This window comes from Plecotus auritus (genome assembly GCF_963455305.1).
Source record: "Plecotus auritus genome assembly, chromosome: 7".
NCBI lineage: Eukaryota > Metazoa > Chordata > Mammalia > Chiroptera > Vespertilionidae > Plecotus > Plecotus auritus.
This window is the reverse complement of record NC_137774.1, coordinates 134,822,225-134,841,441: the sequence shown is the minus strand read 5'-3', so window position 1 is coordinate 134,841,441 and position 19,217 is coordinate 134,822,225. Positions and strand designations below refer to the sequence as shown.

General features: G+C 37.0%; 1 protein-coding gene across 2 annotated transcripts in view; it reads right to left on the bottom strand.

The window, feature by feature from the left end:
- The window catches only part of WDR41 (WD repeat domain 41), a 62,012-nt gene that overhangs the window by 27,913 nt on the left and 14,882 nt on the right, over positions 1–19,217 (bottom strand). For both annotated transcript variants that reach the window (XM_080680282.1, XM_080680283.1), the window contains exons 3-6: positions 16,746–16,794; positions 15,454–15,585; positions 12,501–12,563; positions 3,175–3,286 (exon numbers count right to left, since the gene is read on the bottom strand). In XM_080680282.1, the coding sequence (XP_080536408.1) occupies positions 3,175–3,286; positions 12,501–12,563; positions 15,454–15,585; positions 16,746–16,794 (356 nt within the window). The remainder of the gene's footprint in view (positions 1–3,174; positions 3,287–12,500; positions 12,564–15,453; positions 15,586–16,745; positions 16,795–19,217) is intronic.

Sequence of the window (19,217 nt, the reverse complement as noted above, 5' to 3'; positions counted from 1 at the left end):
TCCCAATAGAACTTTCCTTGTTTGAGGCAAACCATTCAGAGACCAAATTTTCCACTTCTTCATACATTTTGAAGTGCTGATCAGAGAGTGCCTGTGCCATCGATCGAAACAAGTGGTAATCTGAAAAAGCAAGGTCTGGTGAATATGGCGGGTGGGTTAATACTTCCCAGGCAAGATCTTTTAACGTGTCTTTAACTGGCTTTGGAGTGTGTGATGGTGTGTCATCATGAAGCAAAATTACTTTGCCGTGTCTTCTGGCACATTCTGGTCGTTTCACGATCAAAGCGTGGTTCAAATTGATTATTTGTTGTCGGTAGCGATCAGTATTAACCGTTTCACCTGGTTTTAGAAGCTCATAATACACCACACCTTCCTGATCCCACCAAACACAGAGCATTGTCTTCTTTCTGAAGCGATTTGGCCTTGCAGTCAATGTTGATGATTGACTTGGATCAACCCTTGATTTTGTGCATTTGGGATTCTCAAAATAAATCCACTTTTCATCACCAGTCACAGTTCGATGCAAAAAAGACTTTCTTTCGTGCTGTTGAAGCAACATTTTACTGATGACTTTTCGGTTTTCCATTTGTCTTTCGTTCAGTTGATGTGGCACCCATTTTCCTTTAAAATCGTTCCCATTGCTTATAAATTATCGGAAATTGTTTGCTGGCAACGTTTAATCTTTCTGCAAGTTGTTTTTGAGTTTGACACTCATCTTCATCCAATAATGCTTGTAAATGTTGGTCTTCAAACTTTTTCGGTTGACCTGGTTGTTCTTTGTCTTTCACATTGAAATCATCACTTTTAAAGCTTTTAAACCAGTGTTCACAAGTATCTTGAGATGGAGCATGTTCACCATAAGCTCTCGAAGTATATGATAACTTTCAGCAGCACTTTCCTTCAAAATAATGAATTAAAACTTTCCGCAAATGCTTTTTTGGCATGAAATTTGACATTTTTAAGCATAAAAATATCTATGATGGTAACACCTTCACAAAATTTGACTTATGAAGTTTTGAAGCTTGTTGTCAATATAACAAAATAGCATACATATCAAATCGCATATATATCAACATATGTGTAACTCCATCTATTGAAAAAAAATCCTCATTATTAACCGGTACACCTGGTAGTTGATAACGTGTTGGCAGAACTTGAGAGGATTGACTCCCATTTTGAAAGAAGTTCTACTGTAAATAAAATGCTATCAAACAACATTGTGTGCTACAGAGAAATCGTTCACAAAACGAGTCAATTGGTGAGGCAAATTTCATTGTTGTCTTATTTTTATTTATTTTTTTTATTTTTTTTTTTAATATATTTTATTGATTTTTTACAGAGAGGAAGGAAGAGGGATAGAGAGTTAGAAACATCGATGAGAGAGAAACATCGATCAGCTGCCTCTTGCACACCCTCTACTGGGGATGTGCCCGCAACCAAGTTACGTGCCCTTGACCGGAATCGAACCTGGGACCTTTCAGTCCACAGGCCGACGCTCTATCCACTGAGCCAAACCGGTTTTGGCTGTTGTCTTATTTTTAAAGATTGCCATAGCTACTCCAACCTTCAGCTACTACCAACCTGATCAATCAGTAGCCTTCAATGTTGAGGTCAGACCCTCTACAATCAAAAAAGATTGATTCACTGAAGACCTAGATAATGGCTAGCATTTTTTACCAATAAAATATTTTTAATTAAGTTATATACATTTTTTAGACAGACTGCTATTGTACAGTTAATAGACTACACTATAGTGTAACTTTAATATGTACTAGAAAACCAAAAAAATCATGACTCACTTTATTAAAATATTCACTTTACTGTGGTAGTTTGGAACCAAACCTGCACTATCTCCAAGGTATGTCTGTACTAATTATTCATGGAGTAAAATTCACATATGACCACAGGCTAATGTAAGAAATATGTACATGTAAATAAAGAGATATAATTCATGATAATAGTAAATAAAAATACATTCTAGATTCAAACAAGATTACTAGTGGTCAAATGTTGACTTGAAAGGTTAAATTGTAAATCCTAATAAGGTATGGATTTAATTTTGCTACAATATCACATTATTTTCATGATATCTACCTAATAAAAGAGTAACATGCTAATTGACCATACTTTCATGACACCCACCAGCCAATCAGGAGTATGCAAATTAACCCAACAAAGATGTGTTAATTTGCATACACAGGCACTGAGCAGCCAGGGGCAGGGCGGGATGCTTGCATCATCGCCATGGTGATGACGCAGGCGTTCCGCACCACCCCAGCTGCTCCAGGCCTCTGGGCAGCATGGGAAGGCAGAAAGGCAGCTCTGGGCTGGAGCGAAGGCAGTGCCGGCAGCCAGGGGAAGGAAGGCCCATTCTTGCATGAATCTTCATGCATTGGGCCTCTATTTTTATAATACCTATGTAGAAATAAGCTAATTTCAATTATGAACTATATATTCAATTCATGGAGCTCCTACTACCTTTAAGATGTCAATGGGTTCATGTGATTACTTTCAGAACAGAAATAGTTAATTGTGTATCACATAACTTCAAGGTTACTGTCATTTAAATGTACTCATTTATACTTAAATGTTTTTACTCTGAATAAATTTTAATTTTATTCTTTACAATCCTTGGTATCTATAGAAGTCAAAATTGATTTTTTTTTCTGTTAAAACAAAAAATGTCTGTCAACAGAATTCTGAGAAAATAGAATTTTGTTAGTAAGTTTACTCATGAATAAACTTTTTAGTAAAACCAAATGTAAAATGAGGTCATCCTTAGAAATCTATTGAAAGAGAAGTGATCCAAAAAAATTTTTTAAAGTGCTATTGTAAAGCCACAAAAGTGCTTTCAGGTATCAACATGCTCATGAAACTCTGTTTAGAGTTTGATGATCATTTATTAAAAGGTTTTTCTTAACCACTTTGAGAAATTCTGTTAGAAGGGATGAGGAAGCCAAAAGGAGGGGAATCTTCTCCTTCCAATTTGGGATGAATATATATTTTACACAACCCTTAACCAACCTGGAGAATATGGCTACATGTTATATTCAGAACTGCAAAGAAAAGTACCGCCCCCGCCCCCCTTTGCTCATGGAAAGTCTCTTTGAAGATTCACTGTGTCTTTTAGAGTCTGCCACTCATGGTTCACAATTACCTTACTTTGTTTTTTACCTGTATCAGAGAGGTGACTAGTCTTACATAGGAGATCTAATTTTCGGTTCCACACACATAGGTCATTTCCACCAGACAGCCAAACATCTAGTCTCTGAAGAACAGTTAAACACTGCAAAATTTATGAGAAATATATGTAAGTTTAGAAGTTCATGCATTCATTGGAGGTTTTAAAATATGTCCCAGATTCTTTGATACCCTTTCCTTCAAAAGGTGAAGCTTAATTACCCTCCACTTGAATGTGGGCTCTACTAAGTGACTAGCTTCTAATGAATAGAATGTGGCAGAAAGTAGTGTGTGACTTATAAAGGCATGAGACACATGGTGGTTTCCTCCTTGCTATCTCTTAGATCTCTCTCTCTAGGGCAAACACACACAAGCAGCCACATGGAGAAAGACCCCCCCTGGCAAGAAAGTGAAGCCTTTGTACAACCACCAACACTTCCCAAGTATGTGAGTCCGTAGGAACCTCCAAATCCAGGCAAGCCTTCAGATGACAACATCATGGAACACTGAGTCAGAACTATCCAGCTACACTGCTCTCTATTCCTGACCACAAACACTGTGAGATATTTGTTTTAAGCAACTAAGTTTTGAGGTAATTTGTTATTTAATAATAGACAATACACAAGGCTTAAAATAAGCTGCTTTTTAAAATAAAACTGAAAATATGGCCTTAGTTTTTATGTATCTTCAAATTAATATCATAAATATCATAAATACTGAAAGTATTTCAAGGTCTGTAGAAGTCCTTTATCTTTAACTAGAGGCCCGGTGCATGAAAATTCATGCACTGGGGGTGGGGGGGGGGATCCCTCAGCCTGTCCTGCCCTGTCACAGTCCGGGAGCCCTCAGGGGCGGGAGGCGACCTGGCAATCAGGGGAAGGGTATGCCCCATCACACCTCTGCTGCTGCCACTGCCGGCAGTGCAAGCCTCAACCAGCCCTGGTTACCTGAGCCTCAGGCGGCCCTGGGCGGCTGGGCAGCCGCCATCCAAGGCTTGCCTGCACCTCGGGCCGGCCCTGGGCGGCTGGGGGGTTGAGGGGACTGGGGGACTCTGGAGGCAGGCGCGCAGGGTGGGCCCAGCCTTGCCGCACACCTGCCGCCCCAACGGGGCTGAGGGGACTGGGTTGGGTGCCACCATCTTGTGGCTGTGGGTGCTGCCATCTTTGAGGGTGGGGCAGTCAATTAGCATATCCCCTCATTGGCTGTGGGTGCCACCATCTCTGAGAGTGTGGCAATCAATTAGCATATTCCCTCCTATTGGCTGTGGGTGCCGCCATCTTTGCGATGGTGTGAGGGTCAATTAGCATATTCCCTCTTTATTAGGTAGAATGGTACTTTAAAGTCCACACTTTTAAAAGCACTTTCCTCATCCACTGACTCAAGTGAGCACAAGGGCAAGAACAAGTGAGAAGAATAAAAACAAAAAGGATAAGGTTCTGCCTGGCATAGGGTAGGATTGCTTTTAAAACTGCTGGAATAATAAAGGTTGAAAATAATCAACGCAGTTTATATTTCAAGGGGTCCTACCCTACTTCTATATGAATTTTAGGATCAGCTTGTCAAATTTTTGTACCAGTACTTTTATTCCTTTTTATTACCAAATACTATTCTACTGTATGAATATACCATATTTGATCCTTTCACCAGTTAATGGACCTTCAGGTTGTTTCCACTTTTGGGCTATTATGACTATTGCTATGAGAACTCATGTACATGTTTTTGTATGGACACACATTTTCGTTTCTCCTGGGAATATCTAAGAATGAAATTTCTGGGTCAAATGACAACTCTATTTAACACTTATGAGCTGTCAAACTATTTTCCAAGGAGGGTATACCCTTTTACAATTCCACCAGCAATGTATAAGGGTTCCATTTCTCTACATCCTTATCAACACTTATTACCTGTCTTTTAGGTATTACCCCTCTAGTGTATGCAAAATAGTATCACATTATGGTTTTGGCTTACATTTCTCTAATATACAATGATGCTGAGCTTCTTTTCATGTGCTTATTGACCATTTGCATGCCTTCCTTGGAAAAATGTCTTTCAAATTCTTTGTCTATTTTTAATTGGGTTGTCTTTTATTGCTGAGTTGTAAGAGTTCTTTATGTATTCAGCATACATGTTCCTTATCAGATATATGATTTGCAAATATCTTCTCTCATTCTGTGGGTTGACTTTCACTTTCTTGATGATGTTTTTTAAGCATAAAAGCTTTTCATTTTTATTAAGTCCAATTTATCATTTTTTCTTCTGTTGCTATGGTTTTGCTAGCATATCTAAGATCACAAAGATTTACTCCTATATTTCTTCTAAGAGTTTCATAGTTTCTGCTCTTACATTTTTGTCTTTGATCCATTTTAAATTAATTTTTGGATAGGGCATGAAGTAGGGATCCAATTTCATTATTTCATATGAGGATATCAAGTTGACCCAGCATTATTGCTGAGAGGACTATTCTTTCTCTTATTAAAGGGTCTTAAAACCCTTGTCAAAAATCAATTGACCACATATATGAGATTTTATTTCTAGACTCTCAAGTCTATTCCATTGAACTGTATATCTATCCTTATGCCCGTACCACACTATCTTGATTACTACAGTTTTGTAGTAAATTTTCAAATTGGGAAGCTTGCATCTTGCAACTTTGTTATTTCTTTTCAGGACTGTTCTAGCTATTTTAGGGTCCCCTGCACTTCTATATCAATTTCTGCAAACAAAAACAAGAACATAGGGAAAAAACACCTTGTTAGGATTTTGGTAGAGATTGTTTCCAATATGTAGATAGGGTAGTACTGCAATCTTAACCATATTAAATCTGATCCATGAATATGGAATGTCTTTTCACTTACTTAGATTTACTTTAGTTTCTTTCAACAATGTTTTGTAGCTTTTGGTGTACAAGTCACCTATTACTTCTTTAAATTTATTTCTAAGCATATTGTTCTTTTGGATGTTACTATAAACGAATTGTTTTCTTAATTTTATTTTTAAATGTTCACTGCTAGTATACAGAAATACAATTAATTTTGTATACTGAATTGTATCCTGAAATTTTGCTAAATCCATTTTTAGTTCTAATAGATTTGCTATTGATATAGAATTTTCTATATAGTTATTTTTTTCTATATAGTTTTATGTATTCCTTTCCAATGTGGATGCCTTTTCTCTTTTATTGCCTAATTGCCCTGGGTCAGAACCTCCAGTACAACATTAAATAGAAATGCCAAGAGTAGACATCCTTCTTTGTTCCTGATCTCAGGGGGAAAGTATTCAGTCAGTCATTCACCATTAATACAATGTTAGCTGTGGGGCTTTCATAGATGCCCTTCATCAGGTTGAGGAAGTTCTCACCTATTCCTAGTTTATTGAGTACTATACTTTTATCTTGAGGTGTTGGGAGTCTGTCAAATGCTTTTTCTACATCTATTGAGATGACCATGTTTTTTGTCCTTTATTCTTACTACTAGAGGCCCGTGCACAAAATTCATGCACTCGTGGGGGGCGGGGGGTCTTCGGCCCTGGCCTGCGTCCTCTCGCAGTCCGGGAGCCCTTGGGGGTTGTCGGACTGCTGTGGAGGCAAAAGAGGCTCCCGCCACCGCCGTTGCACTTGCCAGCTGTGAGCCCGGCTTCTGGCTGAGCGCCTGCCCCCTGGTGGTCAGTGAGCATCATAGCGACCAGTGGTTCCACCATTTGGTCAATTTGCATATTAGCCTTTTATTATATAGGACTAGTGGTCCAGTGCACGAAATTCATGCACAGGGAGGAGTAGGTGTCCCTCAGCCTGGCCTGCACCCTCTCCAATCTAGAACCCCTCAAGGGATGTCCGACTGCCAGTTTAGGCCCGATCCTAAAATGGCAGTCAGACATCCCCTCACAATCCAGGACTGCTGGCTCCTAACTGCTCACCTGCCTGCCTGCCTGATCACCCCTAACCACTCTGCCTGCCAGCCTTCTCGCCCCCAACTGCCCACCCTTGCTGGCCTGATCGTCCCCAACTGTCCCCCCGCTGGCCTGATCACCCCCAACTGCCCCCCACTGCCGCCCTGCTCACCCCCAACTGCCCTCCCCTCCTGGCCTGATTGCCCCTAACTGCCTCTGCCTCGGCCCTGCCACCATGGCTTTGTCCAGAAGGTCTCCCGAAAGGTCTCCCGGTCTAATTAGCATATTACCCTTTTATTAGTATAGAAGGTATATTACATTGATTGAATATTCAAATGTTAAACTAAACTCATATTTTATGATAAATCTCACGTGGTCATGGTATATAAGCCTTTTTATTCATTACCAGATTTAGTTTTCATTTACTGCTTTTGTTACTCAACATCTTATTAGAATTTTCCAAACGCTTTGTGTATTCTTTTGAAATACCATTTTTAGCATCTATATCTACCATAATTTAACTATTTTCCTTTAGGACGTTTAGGATACTGCCAATCGTCCATCTATAAAATATATTTGCAATATACACTTCTGTTCATAAATCTCTGCCCACGTTTATTATTTTCTTTAAAGAGTTTTCTAGAAGTTGAATCACTGGGTCAATTCATGTAATCTTTTTTTTTTTTTTTTTTTAGATTCATTCATAATGCCAAACTACCTTCCAGAAGAGCATATCAAGTTATACCCTCCACAGCAATTAAAATGCCAATTTCACCATCTCCTTGGTAATACCAACCTTAATAAAAAGTTTACTAGTTCAAAAAATATAAAACAGTATTTCTTATATATATTAGGGATCCTAATTTTTTTAATAAATTATGCTCAAAAACAATTTTAACCATTGAACTAAAATGAGTAAAATGCTATTTTTAACAATTTTTAATGTGAAACTGGATTATAGGAGTAAATACAACTGTCTAGCTCGTGGTCAACAAACTGGGGCTCGCGAGCTACATGCGGCTCTTTGGCCCCTTGAGTGTGGCTCTTCCACAAAATACCACGGCCTGGGCAAGTCTATTTTGAAGAAGTGGCGTTAGAAGTTTTAAAAATTTGGCTCTCAAAAGAAATTTCAATCATTGTACTGTTGATATTTGGCTCTGATGACTAATGAGTTTGCTGATCACTGGTCTAGCTGATTCACATTACAGTAAAAGCCCTTATAAAGTACTTTCACCATGCTGGAATTGGACACTTTTTATTAAACAGTTCATGAAATAGCTCACCAAAGGAATTTCCCCAATACACTAAATTTTTTCTCTTTCCCTGTTCCTTCAATTCATGTGTTTCATTTGAAACCTAATGAGCTCAAACAGAAAACAAGAGTATTTTTTAAGGAATTTAAAGGAGGCATCTTTCAGATCACATAAAGCATAGAGATTTGATGAAGTCAATACTTAAATGGCTTCTTCAAAGACAGTACATTGTTAAACTGGATACAGCATACAGTAAATGGCACTTTCTTCCCCATAAACTTTACTAAATTGATACCGTGTTTCCCCGAAAATAAGACAGTGTCTTATATTAATTTTTGCCCCCAAAGACATGCTAGGTCTTATTTTCAGGGGATGTCTTATTTTTCCATGAAGAGGAATACGGTACACATTTATTGTTAAATGAAAATAAAGGAAATTTATTACCTGTATACGGTACGGTAGTACGGTAGTTGTCAACACAAACCAGACAAACTGTGAATCCTACAGTATCAAGAATTTACTCATTTATTCAATGACAATCATGGCATCATCTTCTGGAACATCATCATAACAATCCAATTCCTGAATTTCCTGGTGAATTTCTTGTGACTCCATTTCTTTCAGAATCAGTGGACCAAATCTCTCATGTTTAGCAATAGCACTGTCTTTAAATGAGTACTTCTTGTCAAGGTAGCCTGCTCGCAGTGCATTTGCAATGCAACTGTCAGTGATTTTCTCCCATGAATTCTTCACCCAAGTCACAACTTCTTGCAGTTTAGGTTTCACAAAGTTTCCACGCTGATTTCTCTCCATTCTATTTTCAATGTAGTCATTAATTTCCATGCACAAATTGTCTTTGAATGGCTTGTTTATTGCAATATCAAGAGTCTGGAGATAGGCCGTCATTCCTGCGGGAATCATTATCTGATCTATTTTTCTTTCGTGAAGAAATGTCTTCATGTCTTTAGCGCGGTGAGTGCTGGCTACATCCCACACTAGCAGACCTCTTTGGCTCCCTCGCATAACAAGCGGCAGCATTAAATCGACTCACTTCCTTATAACTTTTCCTTCTTGCCCTTAGAAATGATTAAAGGTGAAATTTTAGTGCCATCCAGACGAATTGCCAAAATACAGGAAACACGTGCACTTTCGTAAGCAGTGGAGGGAATGTACGCCAAAGAGGCACCCCGCTGTTCAATTGTTGTTTGAGATGATTGGCCCATAAACACTGCAGTTTCATCCATAGCAATCATGTTGGAAAGATTGTATTTAGAGAAGTCAGCATCATCAATAAAGGACTTGAATGCAAGTGCTCACTTAATAACCTGAGTATCTTCCAACCTAAACAATGTTGTAGATCTTCTTAAAGACAGTTCACTTTGCTGAAGGAAATTATCCAGCCAGTGTTGTGATGCTTTGAAGTCTTCGGGGGCTATGTCAAACTGTGGTGCCATTGCAAGGGAAAATTCTTGAATCTGAGCCCTATTCACAACCAAAGCCTTTGCTCTCCTGTCAACAACCCATTCACAGATCAGGTCTTCCAGCTTGGAAAATAATGGTTGCCGACCTGATCCACACTTGCACTTTTTAGCATTTCCCTTGTCCACTTGTTCAATGAGGTTACCATACTCTGCTCACCATTTTCAGACCAATCGGATACTCAACATCTTCTCTTTGCAGAAAGCAGTAAGATTTTGGCCCCAAGAGTCTTCCACGATTCCTTTCTTGTACTCCACGGAGTAGCTTTTTCTTTTTGCGCTCATTTCTACCGTAGGGGTGAAAAAAAAGGAATTGGGGTATCAAGGTGGGGGGAGGGGGATCACGCAAAATGACACAGGGGGGATCAGAGGGGGCAATCAAAATGGCACAGGAGAATCAGAGGGGGGATTACCATTTTAGTAACCCCTTTTGATCCTCCTGTGTCATTTTGATTGTCCCCTCTGATCCTCCTGTGTCATTTTGACTGTCCCCTCTGATCCTCCTGTGTCATTTTGATTGCCCCCTCTGATCCTCCTGTGTCATTTTAAGTGTTCCCCCTCCCCCCACCCCGAGCCACTGAACAACTTCACCAGACATCCCCCCTACCCCTTTATCAGACATTTACCCCCTGGGGCCTGCCTGGGGACTGTCACTGGGCTTGCTGGGGCCTGGATCTGGGCTGGAGCAGGGTCTGCCACTGACTGAGAACCTTCAGTCATCATGAAGGCGGCTGCGAGCATCAGGTAGTGTCACCAGAGACAGACCAGCACTCACCACCTTCACTGCGTCCCGTCCGCTCTAATCCTCCTGTTCTTCTACACGCATCTGTGAAAGTCTCCTCCTCTCTCCCGCCCCGCGCTCACCGCTCACTCAGACCTCCGCTCCGCCTCCACACAGCAGTGACGTCAGGACTCCGCGTAACGTCACTGGTTGCTAGATGCCAGTCGGGGCGGCCCTAGCGACCAGTTTACGGTAAATTAATTTTCATTCTGAGACAGAGCCTGGGGCCTTATTTTCGGGGGATGCCTTATATTTCACTCAGAAGGAAACCTGTAAATAGGTCTTATTTTCGGGGAAACACGGTAATTAGAAGAGCATAGTAGCATGAGATGGCTACCAGAGATACTGCCTTTCAGGAAAAAAATGATATACAATGACAATTGGCACACAGCAATTCTTTTTCCTTTTTTTTTTTTCTTAAGTGTTGGCTCCAATTTAGAGATCAGTTATCTTTAAAGCAAGAGAAAACATTATCTCATTTTACTAGCAACTTTCTCCAAACTTGCTCACATTATTGAGAGACACATTTCTGAGAACATTTAAGGTAATTTCTTCTATAGGAATCAAAGTAACCAAGTGTTATCCAAGGTTGTTTCTCCAACATGTAGCAGAGTTCCTTTCATGTAATAAGCCACAATTAATAACTATAAAATGAATGAACCTAATAGTAGCAACCAATTAGCCCCATAAAATTTTGTTTTGGAACTAAGTAACTGACATCTTTTTTCTTACGACTAATTTATCCTACTAATTATTTCTCTTTATTGTTGACACTATTACAGATGTCCCCCTTTCCCTGCCCTTTCCTTCCCTCCACTCAGGCCCGCCCTGCCATTAGTCATCACCACATTACTGTCTGTGTCCATGGGCTATACATACATGCATACGTGTTCTTTGGTTAATCTCTTCCAGTCTCCCCACCCACCCACTTCCCTTCTGAGATCTGTCAGTCTGTTGTCTGTTATATGTATCCATGCCTCTGGTCCTATCTTATTTGTCAGTTTATTTTTTTCATTAGATTCCACATATAAGTGAGATTATGTGATACTTGTCTTTCTCTGACTGGCTTATTTCAATTAGTGTAATCAGCTCCCAGGTCCATCCACGCTGTCACAAAGGGTAAGAGTTCCTTCTTTTTTTACAGCTGCATAGTATGCCATTGTGTAAATGGACATACTTTTTATCCACTCATCTACTGATGGGCACCTGAGCTGTTTCCAGACCTTGGCTATTGTAAACATATCTTATCTTTATGACTTTATAGAAGGCAGAGTGTGAGGGACAAATGATTCCATGTTTTTATTTCAAAGTATGAAGAAACATACTAACTACTGCTATAGAGTCATTCTGCAAGGACTGCCTCTTTTTAGAATTACTTACTAAAAACATACTAGGTATTACCTTTTTCCTTATCTTGCTAAAGAGATTTATCGTTTGCTCTAACTTCAAATTCAAACATTCTAGCATTTAAAATATATACTTCCAAAAAATCTAATCTTAGAAGAATAAAATAACTGTAACTATGTGTGGAAGAAATTATTTTTTAAAATATATTTTTATAGATTTCAGAGAGGAAGAAAGAGAGAGAGAGAGAGAGAGAGAGAGAGAAACATCAATGATGAGAGAGAATCATTAATTGGCTGCCTCCTGCATGTCCCCTACTGGGGGTGGGGGGGGGATCGAGCCCGCAAACAGGGCTTGTGCCCTTGGCCGGAATCGAACCTGGGAACCTTTGGTCTGCAGGCGTCTAAGAACCTTTTTTCTGTAATGTGAATCATTACAGGCTCTATCCACTGAGCCAAACCAGCTAGGGCAGGAAGAAATAATTTTTTTAACCTACAAAAGTAATTTCATCAAACTTACCTAACAGTTTTTTCTCAGACAAAAAAATTATTACCGTAAAATATTGGCTTATGATCTTACCTTTACAGTAGACTGGAAGCATGACACTTTTTGAACTTGCCTGCCAGTATCACAATTCCATACCTAAATTTATGTTAAGAAATAATTTCTAAACATTTCAAATCTTGTAAGTTTTCCAATAATTAAGTCACAAATGTCACACATTTAGGAAGAAAATAAGGCATAAAATATTTAGTGTTTGCACTACTACAAAAATTAATTCATATAGTGAGTCATCAACTTAGCACAGTAGGCTTACAACCTACAATAATTTTCAGGTAAATTTTACTGTCAAACTATTTGAAAACGCCAACAGAAAGAATGGTCTGAAAACTCAATCTTGCAACTGTTTAAATTTTAAGGTTTATTCTCCAAAATAGTCCACCATACTGACTGAAAAGCTCTCTCAATGTACATGACATAATTAACTACTGTTATCCTGATTAAAAAAAAAAAAGATAGTAACAGTGTGTTCCTATTACCTGTATACATATTTAAAATAATTAGAGGACCTCTCATAAAATGTCCAAGGTTAGTTTGACCTAAGGAGTATGATAATTTTCAAATTTTTCACACCATTTCCTATGGTAAGATACACATTTTACATCATATCTGAAAACACATTCACATAATAAATATATATAATATGTATAAATACATATGTACATACAAACTTTTAAGACTATCACTTGACAAAATTTTTTTTAAATCTACACTTAGCATTTAATTAACGAAGTTTTAGTTAATAGTGAAGGCCCAAGCTGAGTTAATTTAGAATTCGCCTGACTAAAAGAACTGCCAGCAAAACACCCTGGAATTATTTTCAACAAAGTCATTCAGCAAAGGAAATTAGTTTTTACCATCATTTATAGGTACAGTTTATACTGTACCTATGTCCCAACTACTCATCTCTGTACTGTACTGTACTAGTAATTTTAACAATTGCCTCAAAGTAGTACTTTAGGAATCGTCTAATAAAAAAGCATTTTAAATTCTACTTGTGCAGAGGTTATACTGATACTGAAAACAAATTAAAAAAAGAGCTTTAGCCGAAACCGGTTTGGCTCAGTGGATAGAGCGTCGGCCTGCGGACTGAAGGGTCCCGGTTTTGATTCCGGTCAAGGGCATGTACCTTGGTTGTGGGCACATCCCCAGTGGGAGGTGTGCAGGAGGCAGCTGATCGATGTTTCTCTCTCATCGATGTTTCTAGCTCTCTGTCCCTCTCCCTTCCTCTCTGTAAAATATCAATAAAATATATTAAAAAAAAAAAAAGAGCTTTAGTCCATAAAATATTTGCTTCAATAGAGCAGTAGCAATAAAGCTTCCCTGACCTAAAAATGAGTGAATTTTATGCCCTTGTTTACGTAATACTGTAATCTCCTTACAATTTATCACCATTTAAATATTTTCTTAAAATGTTTTCACCAGCCCTAACCGGTTTGGCTCAGTGGAGAGAGCGTCGGCCTGCGGACTGAAGGGTCCCAGGTTCGATTCCGGTCAAGGGCATGTACCTTGGTTGCGGGCACATCCCCAGTAGGGGGTGTGCAAGAGGCAGCTGATCGATGTTTCTCTCTCATCGATGTTTCTAACTCTCTATTCCTCTCCTTCCTCTCTGTAGAAAATCAATAAAATATATTTTTAAAAAAATGTTTTCACCTATTGGCAACTTGTCTAGAAATCACTTTTGCTGAGAAGCTTGTTTAAGTGTCATAAAGTATGTATATGGTTTATAGAAGCCTGAGGAACACTGACTCCTTTGGGTTTACTTTGAAACTTGTTTCACTAATGCTTGTAGTTAAACAGAATTTTCAATGAGCATAGGCTTTTTAAAGGTAATCTATGGTAACTTAAAAAAAAAAAAAGGTCATGAGAGATTACAGTTATCCATAGCATTTGGCTATGGCCTTGACAAATCCAAATTCCTTATAAAAAGATTAAGGGGCTAAATTTGTTTAAGGAAAATATTTTTTTATTGATTTCAGAGAGGAAGGGAGAGGGAGAAAGAGAGAGATAGAAACATCAATGAGATCAATGATGAGAGAGAATCATTGATCGGCTGACTCCTGCATGTCCCCTCCTGGGGATCGAGCCTGCAACCTGGGCATGTGCCTTGCAGGGAATCGAACCTTGACCTCCTGGTTCATTGGTCACTGCTTAACCACTGAGAAACACTGGCCACCCTAAGGAAAATATTTTAAAAGGCAGTATTATTATATAGTGGTTCAGAACTCAGCTCTGCAGTCAGACTGCTTACCTTCTACCCTATACTGGCCGAATGACCTTGGACAAGTTACTTAACCTCTCTTTGCCTCTAATATCTGTGAATGAGAACAAAAATACTTATTGTAAGAATCAAATAGATTTATATAAAACAAAACAATGTGTGGCACATGTAAGCACTTTATAAAATGCCATTACATTTTAAAATTTTACTTAAAAGTAAGGGGGAAAGAAAAGTAACATACTTTTTAAATTTTATTTTTAAATACTAAATAGTAATATTAAACACTGAGCCAATGGCAATTCACTTTTCTGTCAGACTGGGTTCTCAAAAGGTTCTTATGGGTTGGGGCCATTAACTTTTTTTTGCTGTACAATGAGCAGAAAAAAAACCAAAGTAAATTATTTTCCAGTCCAACTGATCTTTATTTCCCTAAATTTAAAAGCAAACTGAGATACTAAGTATTTTTAAGCTCATTTTCTCCATTTCATCTATTTTATATAATAGTAACTCTAGAAAGAACAGTTTTAGTCATGGGGTTTCCATCAATAATACACCTTAACCTGCTATTTCAGTCTAATACTTTTCAGATGCCTAATGCTTTTAAGAAGTGTTTTATGAAAGCTAGAACAAAATCATTTTTGCTAAAACAGGAATGTTCAAACAGGCCCCAAGAGCCTAAAGACTAATAATGTATATACTGGTCCCTTGGGTCACTATAGCTACTTCACTCTCTTCCAAACTAAAGGATACAATAACTGTTCTATCAGCAGAGGCTGTCAAGATGAGCTGATTTTTTTCTTCACATGCTTCCAAGGAAGGAAATGTAATAATAGCTGTTATCTTTTGAGTGTGTCCATTGAGTTCCAAAAGTTTTTCTCCTGTCTGAAATACCAATGAAAATGTTAACAGGTTCATTATTTCACAAATAACTTTAACAACACTAAGAAGAATCACTATGTAGAAAATGCATACATTCTATTTGAAATTACTGAGCCATAAACAATTTTAAGTATCTCCTGATAGATAATATAAATTTTAGCATATTTCATATAAAATTTAAAGAAATATTCTTTCCACGTGATTTTAAGAATATAATTGGATAAATTAAGCATAAAAATATTAGTAACTTAATCTGTAGGAAAAAAATAGAAAGTCCTCCTTATCCAAGTATTTATTATTTAAGTCTCCACAGTTATAAAGCTGTGGAAGAAAAAAAAATGTCAGCTCCTTACCCAAGTATTTGTTATTTAAGCCTCCACAGTTATACAGTTGTGGAAGGGAAAAAAAGTCAGCATAACAACAACAAATATATCTATACCAATAATGTATCAACTACTCATAAAGTTAGCCTCCACTCCACCTCTATTTAATAGCAACAGCTATTCCCACCCATCAGACTCTCATGGACTTCCCAAGTAGTAAACATACTATAAAACACAATGTAAATATGACAAATTGCAAATCTTTCCAAGGTTACAAGATTTCATAAATGTAGGGAACATGTTAAAGAACTCCTTTAATCACGGGCAAAACCATTGAAAAAATGAGGATCTGACAGATCAGACCATGAGAGAAGATAATACTTCAAAGGAGAATAACCTGAGTACCAAAGGATCAGGAAGAGAGATCTCAGAGAAATTTGGTTAAGCCTTAAATATTTTTTAAATAAGCGTTTTATTATATTGCTATTAAGTTCAAACATGAGAAGCATGTTACATCATGCAATCATCACTTTTGAAAGAAAAATTGTCACAAAAATCAACACTTGATTCATTTTCAGAGTCATTACATAATTGCTGGTAAGTTTTGTTCGGTAAGATTAAAACTTTTATTTTCACATCTTGGTATTTCTCAGGAAAAAATCCTTTATTAAAGAAGTTTCTATTATGAAATATTGGCTCCCAATTTAAATGAAATCTTCCCAAGTATGCCTTTTCAAGTATTAATTAGTCTGTCTGTATATTCCCAGATAGTGTTTATGAATGTATACTCAACTATACAGTCATATCTTTATTACACGATCAAACAAAATCAATACACACCTGGGCATTCCACACAACTACAAGTCCATCATCACCAGCAGATGCAAATCTAGTTAGAGAAAAAAAGTTAAAAAATAAATCATTGGTGACATTTAAGTGCTAAGATTACTAAGAACCATCAAACCTTATTACTGATATTCTGATTTACTAATATTAATGCAGATTAAGTTAAACTAATTTAGCAAATATTGACGAATACCGGCTAGGATTTGTGCCAGGTACTGAGGGATCATTTGCAGTGTTACAATGAATAAACTGCAATAAATGTAAGAATGAGGGACATCTGTAAAGGAACTTTAAAGTCCTTCCTTGCTTTAAAATTATATGTAAACCCTGACTTGTGACATAAAGCCAAGCTGAGGAACAGCTTCACTGAGAAGGAGTGATATTCCAGAAGTGGAAAAAGGAAACCATGTCCTTAGATAAGTTAATTATTTCTATTCCTTTCTCTGTAAAAATACTCTAACTACTTTTTATAGCCAACATCATATTCTATTTTTGCCCATAACACTAGGACACAAAAATTATTTTGTTCCTGAATTTTATCCCTGTATAAGATTCCTAAAATTTCACTACTTCAGTCAAGTAACGTTTTCTTTAACACCCCAAACTGGGCTTCAAGTTCAAATTTCTCAGATTCAGTTTCAAAGTCTCATATGCACCTGTTGTCTTCACTGGCTCAGACAAATCCTATAATTAGTACCCACTTCAAAACCATTTGGTTACATCTCCTACTATAGGAGCTAAAAGATTATCCAGTAGATAGGAAATTGGCCAAATACAGTCTGACAGTCTGTTAATAGCATTTGAATATAGAACTACATATTTTTTCATTGGAAAGGGACTTTAAAACTACCTAGGTTACAAGCTACAAACCACACAAAGTTATTGTAAAATCCATGCTTAACACTTAAATTTTCAAAATGAAATAATGAAGTACATAAAAGATCTGAATACTAAAAAGAAAACTTATTTTTAAATTAAAAATATAATTTCTTATGGTTAATTACATACATTTTCTGGATTACAATACTTAACAATCCCTTTAGTATCAAAAATAGTTGCTAGATGTCTTTACTAGCTTATGTTTCTATCTAGACCTATCAATTTATTTTTATTTGTATAGTGATGATGGGAGAGCAGTACTTGCGGTCTTAAGTTTTCATTGGTATAAAACAGCAATTTATATTGATTCTTGAAATTCTTATAATTGCTTTTCTCCATTTTAGAAGATTGCAGGTTTAAAATATACTTTTTCCTAACCTTGATTTTTAACTTCTCGTTGTTTTATCATATCTGAATCTCATGAGTTCATGAGTTTAGAAATGATATATAAAGCATTTCACCTCAAACTTTAATTCAATCAGTAGTAAAAAAGTTAAAGCTAAACAATGCCCAATGGTAATGCATGAAATCACAGCCAATTTTTAGTTGCTCAGAGGTTGATTACCCAGTTGATGGATTACTCAGGCCTTTCAATTCTTATATATTCTATTGCTGCCTTTTTTTCCTACCATTTCAGTATCTATTATTACCTACTCATGAAGTTTAAAAATGCAAATCAGTTTAACTTTGCTATATATTACCTCTCATAAAATAACTATACCAAAGAACTTCTATGCATATGTGCATAACCGATGGACACAGACAATAGTGTCGTGAAGGCCTGGGGAGGGGATAGGAGCAGTGGGGAAGGGGATAGGTGTGGGGAGGGGGAAAGGGGACATCTGTAATACTTTCAACAATAAAGATAAATTTTAAAAAAATAACTGTAATAAAGGGTTGGGAGATCATTCACCAATTACAATTATCCATTCTACTAGGATGGGTAACTGAAAACTAGCTGCACTAACTATATCTGTTTACCTTAAACTAAGTCAGTTTATCCTAATCAGTCAAGCACATAGTACAGCCACCTCCAAATCATAAATGAAAATTCAACCCAAGAATTCCTAACACAGTAAGATATACTGTAATGGCTGAAAACAAGTAATGAACCACTTTAAAAAGAGTAATTAAAATGTCAATAAGGCTTAAGTTATGCAATGGAAGAAAGAATAGTGGCTATATTGTTATAAAATTTTATGTAACTATATAAAATAATTTTTTAAAAAATTCTAAATTAATAGAATGTAATATTCCATTCTAAAGGTAAGTTTTTAAGATAAATGCTTCTTTAATGATTAGCACAAAATATATTCAATGAGATTTCATACTATATGTTCAGGAAATGTGGTTCTTGTCCCAAGATATTAAAATTTAATGATTTAAAAAGGTACTGTATCAGATCTAAGACATCATCAACTATAAGACATTCTATTACTTTATGTACTATTAAGGGAAAAAATGCAGCATAACTGAAATACACCATCAATTATATGATTTATTCAAATTTTACAGATATTAAAATAGAAAAAAGACTTTATAGAATCAAATATAGTAATTGCCATATTTATTTATTTTTATAACATG